The following is an 11,129-nucleotide window of genomic DNA, read 5'->3' as shown; positions in this document are numbered from 1 at the left end:
ACGAATAATAATGTGCATTTGATTAGATATAACTGCAGTAAAAGATTATGACTGCAGTAAAAGATTATGAGATGCATTATTTGAATGCTTGGCCAAAGAGATGTGTCTTTAATCTAGATTTAAACAGAGAGAGTGTGTCTGAACCCCGAACGTTATTAGGAAGGCAATTCCAGAGTTTGGGAGCCAAATGCAAAAAACTCTACCTCCTTTAGTGGACTTTGCTATCCTAGATACTACCAAAAGTCCAGAGTTTTGCAACCTTAGGGAGCGTGATGGATTGTAGCGTGGTATAAGGCTAGTTAGGTACGCAGGAGCTAAACTATTTAGGGCCTTATAGGTAAGTAATAATATTTTGTAACTGATACGGAACTACAATAGTCCAGTCTAGAGGTCATGAATGCATGAACTAGCTTTTCTGCATCAGAAACAGGTATCATGTTTCGTAGCTTGGCAATGTTTCTAAGATGGAAGAATGCTGTTTTTGTAACATGGTAAATATTATTTTCAAAAGACAAGTTGCTGTCTAATATAACACCCAGATTTTTGACTGTAAGGAAAGTAACAGTACATCCGTCTAGTTGCAAATTGTAATCCAAGAGATTATGTGTACTGCTTTTTGGTCCAATAAGTAATATCTCTGTCTTATCCGAATTCAATAGGAGAAAATTATTGGTCATACAATCATTTACATTTTACATTTACACTGGTCTTGTTGAGATATATAGTTGAGTATCATCAGCATAACAGTGGAAACTAATCCCGTATTTTCTAATAATATTACCAAGGGGTAACATGTACTGTATACTGAAAATAGCAGAGGACCTAGGACAGATCCTTGTGGCACTCCATACTTTACTGGTGATAACTGAGATGACTCCCTGTTTAAATAAACAAAATGGTAGCGATCGGACTGTTAGGATCTAAACCATCTTAAAGCCTGCCCTTGAATACCCGTATAGTTTTATAATCGATCTATGAGTAAGTCATGATCTATAGTGTCGAACATAGCACTAAGATCAAGTAAAACTAAAAGAGATGCAGTCTTGGTCTGACGCAAGAAGCAAGTCATTTGTAATTTTAACAAGTGCAGTTTCTGTGCTATGGTGGGGCCTGAAACCTGACTGAAATTCTTCATTGAGATCATTTTTTTTGCAAGAAGGAGAATAATTGAGCAGACACAACTTTTTCTAAAATTTTAGGCATAGACTAAATGGCAATTTAAAGAAATGAACGTTGTGTCATTTTGGGAAATTACATGTTTTTTTACCCATTTAATAATTTGACCTATTGGGGTTATATGAATTTCTTTAAATTTAAATGTATCTCCACTAATGTTCAAAATCAATTATACAGTGAAAACGGTAATATTGTGAAATTGTATTAAATTAAAAAATGGCTGTTATCCATTTTATCATTTCTTATCTGTTCCTGTGAGGGCAAAGCTAAATTTTCAGCAGCCATTACTGGAGTCTTCAGTGTCACATGACATTCATAAATCACCCTAATATGCTGATTTGGTTTTCAAGAAACATTTCTTATTATCAGTGTTGAAAACAGTTGTGCTGCATAATATATTTGTTGAAACCATGATACTTTTTTCCCCAAAATTCTTAGATGAATAGAAAATTCAAAAGAACATTATTTATTTATAATAGAAATCTTACTGGCCTCAAACATTCAAACAGTAGTGTATTTTTAATTATTAAAATTTCAATACTAGTTCCTCAAATTCAGTTCAGGAATTGACTAAACCAAAACTATCTATTTTATAGTACTACAATAAAAATGGAAACTGTGGAACTAGTCTTAACTGTAACTTGTTGTATCACAGCATAAGAGCGGCACAAAGAGGGAGAGCATTGAATGGAAGGATGAAATTCATTAAGCAGCTTAACGATGGGTCTTGTGCCAGTTAAAAGGAATGGTGGGACTCAAACTAGCAGCCGATTATAGGGTGGCAGCCCCTCTTTTTATTCTGCACCGTGTCACACCAACAACATTATGCCTAAAAAAAAATTAAGCTGTTAACTAAATCAACCAAAACAAATACACAAAGTCGAACAGAGAGAGAGCTCTCATTTTCTTTAATTGGAATCTTGTACTTGTATATATAGGCAATGCAGAAACTTCTGTCTGTGGCCTATGGCGATCATTATGCAGAATTATAATGTGTCCTCTTCATAATCATACGAAGGGAAGGTTTTGTGAGCTTTAGATAGAGTGCAAAACCATGATTTAGATGCACATGACTGATTACTCCCTGATCCGAACTTAATGAGGAAATTGATGCTCTTGCATCTCAAGATATGCAGTCTTTAGATGGTTAATCCGACGATTTGTTTTTATGTGCGAAATGTCATGCCGTTCCTAATACCTGTACTAACTTCGCTCTGTGAGACCGCCATGTTGTTGCAAAAGCCGGTGCAATAACCTCCTTTCTCACTGTATTTACACACTTTAGATTTAAAGCAGAGTAATCACAAGGCAGCCACTGTCTGGATGGGGAGGGGTTGAGTTAATTAAAATGGCAAGTGCAGTAACAACCTGCACCGTCACAACAACAGACTGATTTAGACACAGTGGGATATTAAACAGCTCCCTAACTCGCACAACGCAGCCAGGCAGGTAATATTGGTGCTTTCCTTAATTGCTTCTATAGTGCCAGATGATAGGATGTTTCTGGCACGACCCTGAATCATCACCGACGTTCCAGTAGCTATTAGTCCGATGGGGCACTGGAAAGAAATATACTGTAGGGACAAAGCGTTTCGTCCTTTTACCTTTCACAGGCCATATGGCGTTGTTTGTTTTTTGACAAAGAGCGCTTATAGTTAGATACTGCAGCAGGTGCCTATAGCCTAAATGATTCTGTTCCATTGGTAGCGCTGTGCACACTCTGTGGCTCTGGCAAAGGGGCCAGCGCAGGATGTGAGCTGTTTCCATGGTTACCAGCTCCACTCTCTCTGCCTAGCAAAAACTGTGTCATTATCCAGTGCTTTGGATGGAGGCAGAATGAAGCCGCAGTGTACAGGGCAGTTTGCTCTCCTCGTTTCCTAACCATGCATCTCGCGCACATCATCACAATTTGCATCATTTTCTATCTCATATACCCATTTCTGATATTCCGGGCTTCCCGTTGCAAGTGGCTATAATTTTTTGGTATAAAGATTTTTAAGCAACACTGGTAATTTAAAGCCGTAAAAGCTGGAATGGAAGCGAAAATGGATGCACGGCTTTTCATCTCCCATTTTTTGCAATTCGTGACAGGACTTGTCACAAAGCAATTATTTTATCAACCTTCCATGCACAAACATACTTATTACTGTCAGATGTGCTATTTGATGCCGTGATTCAGCCTTATTGTGGCTTTCAGTGCGGGGAAAACAGTTCAAACAAATGATTCCATATCATAATGACTCCATTAGATACTGTCATCACATGTATTCGCAAATAACATGCACAACGAAAATTTGCTGGATGGATGTAAAAGAAAGTCAGTGGTACCAGCCAGGACACATAATCTCCTGAGTGTGTGTGTGTGTGTGTGTGTGTGTGTGTGTGTGTGTGTGTTTGATGTACTAATCTCCTTAGGTAGGCCAGTGTCTGTCATTAACAGAGCTGTGAAACAAAAACTCTCATGAAGATGAATGCCTGTACACTCCCACACCTGTTCTGAAGCGCCTCTCCTGAGTACTACACTCAAGTTGTTTTGCTTCGGGGACAGACCTGAAGGCTTTCAGCCACAGGGATCTGTGTTGGCTGGGAAAATATGAGCATACCTAGCGTCAGCAGCACAGGCTTATCAGTGGGTTTGCAAAGGCAAGCATCACTATTACTATTGCTCATGCTTGGAGATTAAACTTTGCCTCGTACCATGCTATGGATGTGAATAATACTTTTTTGACTATCGACCACCAAGTAACTGCACAGCAACATACAAAGAACCACTCAGTGCAATGTGTTAATAAGAACTCAGGGCATCTTGTGGCTAGAATACACTACAGATTTTTGTTCCGATTTACATTCTGGAGAAGTTGACGCTAGTTGCCAAAAATCAGAACCAGTCTGCAAATTTGAGTTGGCAGATTTCACAATAAATCGCATCGTGTATGATGGTCACAGACTCTGATATTTTTTTTGTTTTGTTTTGTTGTTTTTTTTGCTTCAGACTATGAATCCATCCAGTCAGAGGATATCAAACATGTTTGATATTTTGAGCTGATTTTAGAAAACATTGTTTTTGTTTGTCATGTGTCTCTTAGCAAAAAGACACGTTTGTGAGTTTGTTGTAATCGGAAAGACTATAAAGTCTGCTGGTGTATGAACTTCAGTCGTTAGTGTGTGATGGCCAGTTTTTCTTCTGTAACTATTTCTAAAGTTGGCAAGTATATGATGCCTAGTGGTTTAAAATCTGTTCACATTTTAAAAGTCATGTAGTGTATTCCAGCCTTTAGCAGCTGCATAGCAACTCCTTGGCAACCATCCAAAACACCTTTGCAATGGCACATGAAAGTGGTAAGAATCTTTGAAAGGCACCTATCATGCCCTCTTTTAGATGTAATATATATGTCTCAGGTGTCGCCAGAATGTGTCTGTTAAGTTTGACCTCAAAATACCCCACAGATCATTTATTACATAATTTTAAAAATGCCTATTATGAGTGGAAGCAAAAAACATGCTATTTTCATGCATGTCTCTTTAAATGCAAATGAGCTGCTGCTCCCGCCCCTTTTTGAGAATAGGGCTGTTCCTTTACAGCGCGTACCTTAGATATTCTGCCAAAAACATCTGTTTGGTTTTGATTATTATGTCTATCTTGCTGAAATCATGCGTTTTAAAGCCATATTAGTTTAAAAGTCTGATATAGGATTTTCTGAGTGCACACATAGGACGCACGCGAACACAAAGCATCTGTCACACAGCATGTGAGTACTAAACTAAGTTCTCTTTCATGTCTTATTGCACATAAATTGTCAAGCACACACAAGTTACAAAAAAACAGTCGGTTATGTGAACTTATGTCTGTGAAGATAAACAGCCGGAAAGAAATCGCACGTTTATATTAGATCTGTGTATTAAGTGACAGCAGTGTAATATGCAGTACCTATACTGCTGTCTACACGGACTTGAATGAATAATTTCTGTAGCTGTAATAAGAAGACATTTCTTTCTTGAATGCTGCTTTTTAGCATGAAGATAAACACGGCGGATTGTGTGCAGCTCACTCAGGGCGGTGTCTCTTCTAATACAGCATTGTCCGTCAACAGTCGTGGATGGGGCTTGTAAAATGTGACGTCACATTTTACAGATTCTGCAAACGGCTTGTTCTGAGACACTGATTATGATTTATGGGGATTAAAAAAAGAAGCGGGTGGATTTTTATCATTATAGGGTGGTAGTGTACACACACTGCCAACACACATTTATGTCCAAACAACATGTAAAAGTGAATTTTGCATAATAGGTGCCCTTTCAAAGTACCTTGGTGATATCCAAAACACCCTTGCAAAGGACATAGCAGATCTTAACAGCTGCATGGCAACTCCTTGGCTACCACACAGAACACCCTAGCAACTGCATAGCAACAACCTTGCAACCACATATTGTATTAAGAATCATTCAAAGTTCCTCTGTCCCTCAGCAACTGCATAGCAGCACCCCTGGTAACCATCCAGAACACCCTAGCAAAGGACAGAGCAATGAGCTCATAACATCCTAACAGCTGCATAGCAACTCCTTGGCAACCACCCAGAACACCCTAGCAATCGCACAGAAACTTGCCAATACTGGCAGCCACTCAGAACAGCCTAGAAGCATGTCAGCGAGATTTTGCATATATTTTAAAATATATTTTATGCAAATATATTTTCATTAGGGATGAAACGAATTTGATGCTTTCTAGCAGGTTCAAAGGTAAAAGCAGAGAAAGCAACATGATCACATCTCTGAGACTAGTTGTTACGCCCTCTTATTTTGAAGTACCCAGCACGGGTTTAAAGCAAAGCGTCTTATTGAAGGACTCCTTCCGGCATGCGAGCCCGTCGTGAGTCTTGATTTGAGAGCGTGAAGGCAGGCAACGTGTGCTCCGCTCATATGAAAAGGGAGGAGGTACTGCTTGACTGAGACTATGACTCGCTGCCAGGAGAGATGGAGAATCTGCTAATCAGCGTGTGTCTCTGCTCTGTTGTTTACAGCACCCAACACCGCTCCATATGGAAGTACAGGAGGCGCTGAAGTCCTGCTGGCCTGCCGGTACCTGATCCTGGCTCTCTCTTCTCTCGTCAGCGTTTACTAGCCCTGGGGACGGCCATACACAATGACTGTAAAGAACCCTTTTGAGCATTTACAGATCCTTTGACATTGCTGATGGCTGGATCCAATCTGGTACAGTGTGTTTGGAAAGCAGCGAGGGATTTTAATCAGCATTTCTTATGTTGGGATGGTAATTTTCTTCTGTGGTGTTTGTCATCATGTAAATACATATGGTTTTAGGGGGTTGGTTTTCTTTCTCTTGTCTTATTTTCTATTATTTTCTTATTTTCTTTTCCTGATTTCCCACTTTGTGAATCAGCACACATTGTCCCCTTCGAATGCTCACAAATTAGCCGAAATCACGCTTTGGAAAAGTAAGGGTGTGTGACGTTAGTGTCTTTGTTATTGAAAAAGGAAAGACGCCCTAGTGTGTGTCACCTTGCGCTCCGTGCTACGTTTTTTGCCGAGCTCATTTAAATCCAGTGAACCAAGAAACACTGTTTAAGATTTCACAAAGGGAGAGATATTGAAATTGATATCAAACGTAATACAGTCAAAGGCCAAGTGAACAATAGAAGAGCAGCTTTAGTTTAATATGCTAATGCGCGTGTTTTTTCCATTGACGGTGAAATATGATTATTCATTTTCTAGACCAAAACTACAGCCATACCTCAAAGGTTTAGAACTCTGGGCTATAGACCCCAATTGCATTTAACTGAATTATGCAGTGTACGATCATAAACCTTTCTAGTTATTCTAGAAATACATGAATTAGTTGTTTTACTGCAGGAAAAAAAATCTAAACCTAGATTGCACTGGAGATTCAAATATGTAATCGTATGAGATACATTTGCCTCTTGTAAAACTATTTGTGAGTGAGCCTAATTGTAAAATTAAAATGAGCCTCTTGAAGTGGTCAAAAGGATATAAAACAGCAAAGCAGAGTTACAGAGCTGTCCTTTTCGCCCTGGGGGTCTTTAAAATGAGAGCTCCAATGTGAAAAAGGAATAGAGAAAATGTCTGTGTTGCATTTGATGTTATATTTAATAAGATATCAAAATAAAAATAGCACATAAAAGACATTCATTAGTTGGCAGCATGCAAAATATTGTAACAGACCAATCCAAAGTAAAAAGTAGAGGAAAGGTGGGTCATATTTGATGTGCACTTTGATTAAATGAGGAAATTATGAACAGTGTCTACTGGAACTTATCTGACGATCATTCAAATCATTATTGGCTTTTTTTCTTTAATTTTATGGAGTATGTTTTATGGTTGTAATCATTTGAACAGGATTTTTATAATGTATTAACATATTACCTGCTTTGCTTCTGTCAGTGTGAAATAGTTTTGAATAGGGAAGCAGAAAAAAAGAATATGCACTTCCCTTGTGGGGACAATATGAAACTTTCAAGTGTGGATCCAAACGTGTGAATGAATATTATTTCAAAATACGTATGCAGTATGGCATAGTTTACAATGTTGTCTTTCATTTTAGATGCCACAACTGTTGTTGATTCTTGTCAAACGAGTAGAAGTTGGAAAAAAGAACCGTTTGTAATCAAATAATCTACTTTTAACTCAGAGGGTGTGAACCAGTCATACGGTATAATAGAAAACGAGTCACGTGTGTGTATATTCGAAGAAAGTAGAATTCATTTTATCTTATTGGTAGAGCCAGTGTCTAGGTTTAGTTTAACCTCTACCCTAGTTCCCACACACTTGTTGTATATTAAGATGTGCAGAAATTATAAATGTGCTGCATGTCAAATTAATATGTATGTTAAGGTGGCCACTTACCATAAATCGATAATTTGAGAACAAAACCAGTTTTGAGGCTGCTTTGACTTAATGAAATGTGTTCCACACTACTGAACATCACTAGGCCTGTCTGTTGAGCTAAGATGAAATGTTCTTTTCATGTGAAAGTCATCACAGAATCGTTTCCGCTCAGTGTGCAATACTGGGTCCTTTCCTATAGACTGTACTTATGCTATTTGGTTAACGCGTGACGAATTTAGATTCTTTTTATATATTATTTATGCACAACGTACATTTTCAATGACAGGAAGTGTCTGAATATTTCACTTACAACAGATATATTCTGACGAAGAATCAGTCACAGAATCATATAGGTCTCACCTGTATGTCCCTTTGCTTATTACAGACCTGAAAGCCTCAGAGATCAAACCGAGGGAAGTTTAAATATTCATCGCTGTGAGGGCCTGGCTTTCGCCGTTGTGATATAAAAAGTAACATTGCACTTGCTTATCATTACCACAAACCTCCATAATCGCAGATTAACACCAATAGCTTTGGCAGTTACAGTAAATACGCTGCATTTCAATATTCTGAGTCCACTCTAGAAGCAAGTACTGTATAAAATGTGCCTTTAAAAGTATTAATTGATATGATCTGTTGCCATTCCATGTCAAATGCCATGTCTAAGCCTCATGCATTTGCCATTCATAGCTAGCATACCAGACGAATCAGTGTTGCGTAGTATTTCTGGCTTCTAATTAATAGCTGATAAAAGGGCAATTAAAAAAATGTTTAAAAACGTCTGCCAATTTTGAGTTCTGTAAAGAAATAAAAGTAGCACATGCTCTTTTAATAAATATTGTGAATGAAACCATAACAAAGAGCTCATTAAAGCATCATTAAAACTGCGTAAGTGGATATCAAGATAAAAAAAACAGACAAGAGCATTCATGCATGCATAATTCTCCTGAAAGTTACAGCCTTTCAAAAGAGTCTGTAAATAACAGGCAAATGTGCTGCAAATTTTCACTCTGAGCATCTAATGACTTGATAATCACATTCCTGGACATGCATTAATATTCAATGACGAGTTTCGAAATTTCTCACGTCAGCCAAGCGACAGATATCCAGAATTTGCATGGTGCCAGTGGTCACGAAAACCCAAAAGGCCGGTGCTATTTTCGAATGGGTTCAAATTACTGCAAGCAGCACATGTTGTGGCCCGAGGAGACCCCTTGGGTTCCAGCACCTTCCCGGAGTCCTCGCCATGTGGTATGAGGTAGCAAATTCGGTACTTTTTTTTCTCGAAATCCTATGAGCACATATCGGTACAAAAAAGTCTTCGGTGGATGTGTAACCACACGTGTACGGTCCGAAAAACCCAAACATTTAAGATACTTCATCTCCTATCTCGAGCGAAGCTGCTGGCGAGACAGAATGAGGGTGGGAGGCGGTATTTCAATGATTAAAAACCTGTCAGCTCCATCTCTATCTTGGCCAGACTCTTTTAAAAGTCGGTTTGAGAGTGCTGTGTGTGCGGCCAGGGGAGGTGATTCTTCTGACCTGGCAGTTAATAAAATTCTTCCTGTGCCTTTGTCAGTTTCTGGAGGATGATTTTGTGGAGTGCTGGAGGGTGCTGCATTAACCAGCTGTGAGCGCTCACTCTCTCAGCAGCACTCTGGCAGGGCTGACAGTAATCTACATAAACCTCTGTCCTTTTCAAAATGCTTGGCAGTAATTGCAGTTTTGCAGTATTCTAATTGACTCCACGGCGCACCGTAAAGAACAAAAACCTATAATCCTTCGTGACGCCCATTTGGTTTGCGGCTATTGTGTTAAACCTTCGAATGATACGAAACTGATGACAAATGAAGCAGCCGCCATGACTGTACTTAGGCGGTAGAAACATCCATTGGCAAAATATTTGTCTGGATAATAAAGTAGCTGCCAAAATGAGAATGAGTGAATTCTAAAGCTTTTTTTGTTCCTCGCCATCAAGTTTTTGTCGGCCCCCTCGCTCGTTATTTTCACTGAGCTGAAAAACAAGTTAGCCCAGCACTGATGCAGTGGTTTTGATAATGCTAAGGTTTTAGCAGAGCCGCCTTTCGCTGAGCTCTGTTTGAAACCGCCGATTGTGTCTCATCAGGAGAAGTGTTTTATGTGAAAAGCAAGGGATCAATTTTGGTTACGCAAGTCCATGGTTTTCAAAAAACACACCGTTCTCTTTTATTCACCGTTATCGTCTCATTAGATGTTAGTTGGCCTGGTAATTGTTGCTAGCTGTTTTGAATGGCATGGGCAATTTGTGTTGGCACCGTTCATATCTTAAGCAGTTATTTTGTGAAGTGGAATAAGTCCACCAGTGAAACCACCCGTCTGCTACTGAGTAATTGAGCACAGAGGACACTCGCCAGAACGATCCAAATTTACACTAATGCTTTGGAAACCATTTGGTGAGCTTTGGTTACTTTTGTATATACATGTTTATTTGATTTTGGTACCTTTTATTTTGTTTCGTTCAGTTTGGTGACTAAGTAAAATGGACATTGTAACCATATTGGGATGGCTGTACTTTTATTTCCTCAACTATTGAAGCTGACATTTCTGTGATGAGAAATTTGAAATGGTCATCTTTACTTACATGTGTATGGAGATACTTTAGCCACCAGGGATATAGTTGTATATTTTAGGCTCTAGATCACTGGAATGACATATATGGCTTTAAGTGGCATTGATATATATTGATATTGTCAAGAAAAAAAAGAATCATATACTTTAATTACTTTAAAGCTTACATTGTGTATAGCACGTATGCAAGTTCATTTTCATCATGTTTGATGTAATTTTGTAGCAGTGGTTTGATACTAATAAAATTGGAAGTTGGTGATGGAACTGTGAAATGTGCTTTACATGATGCATAATGAAATGCTATTTTAAAATACTGTACCTGCATATGATTTAATTTAGCAAGAACACAAGTTGGTGTGTTTTATTGCATTTAAAATAAATATGAATACATTTAAATTAATTTCCAGTAATTAAGACTACAGACTCTTATGCCGGAATACTACTTCCCACGTAAGTGAATAATTTTGCACTGTAATAAAATGAAACAA

The 11,129-nt window shown here is 38.5% G+C and overlaps 1 protein-coding gene across 3 annotated transcripts in view; it reads left to right on the top strand.

Annotated features, from left to right (window-relative positions):
* LOC107585169 (neuronal growth regulator 1-like) overlaps positions 1-10,640 on the top strand; it is a 129,675-nt gene extending 119,035 nt beyond the window's left edge. For all 3 annotated transcript variants that reach the window (XM_016272071.1, XM_016272070.1, XM_016272069.1), the window contains one exon: positions 6,195-10,640. In XM_016272071.1, the coding sequence (XP_016127557.1) occupies positions 6,195-6,295 (101 nt within the window). In that variant the 3' untranslated portion in view covers positions 6,296-10,640. The remainder of the gene's footprint in view (positions 1-6,194) is intronic.
* The last annotated feature ends 489 nt before the right edge of the window (positions 10,641-11,129 follow it).

The sequence above is a fragment of the Sinocyclocheilus grahami genome, unplaced genomic scaffold (genome assembly GCF_001515645.1).
Source record: "Sinocyclocheilus grahami isolate Dianchi unplaced genomic scaffold, SAMN03320097.WGS_v1.1 scaffold67.1, whole genome shotgun sequence".
Classification (NCBI taxonomy): domain Eukaryota; kingdom Metazoa; phylum Chordata; class Actinopteri; order Cypriniformes; family Cyprinidae; genus Sinocyclocheilus; species Sinocyclocheilus grahami.
The sequence above is the reverse complement of the archived record's forward strand: the minus strand, read 5'-3'. Positions and strand labels throughout refer to the sequence as shown.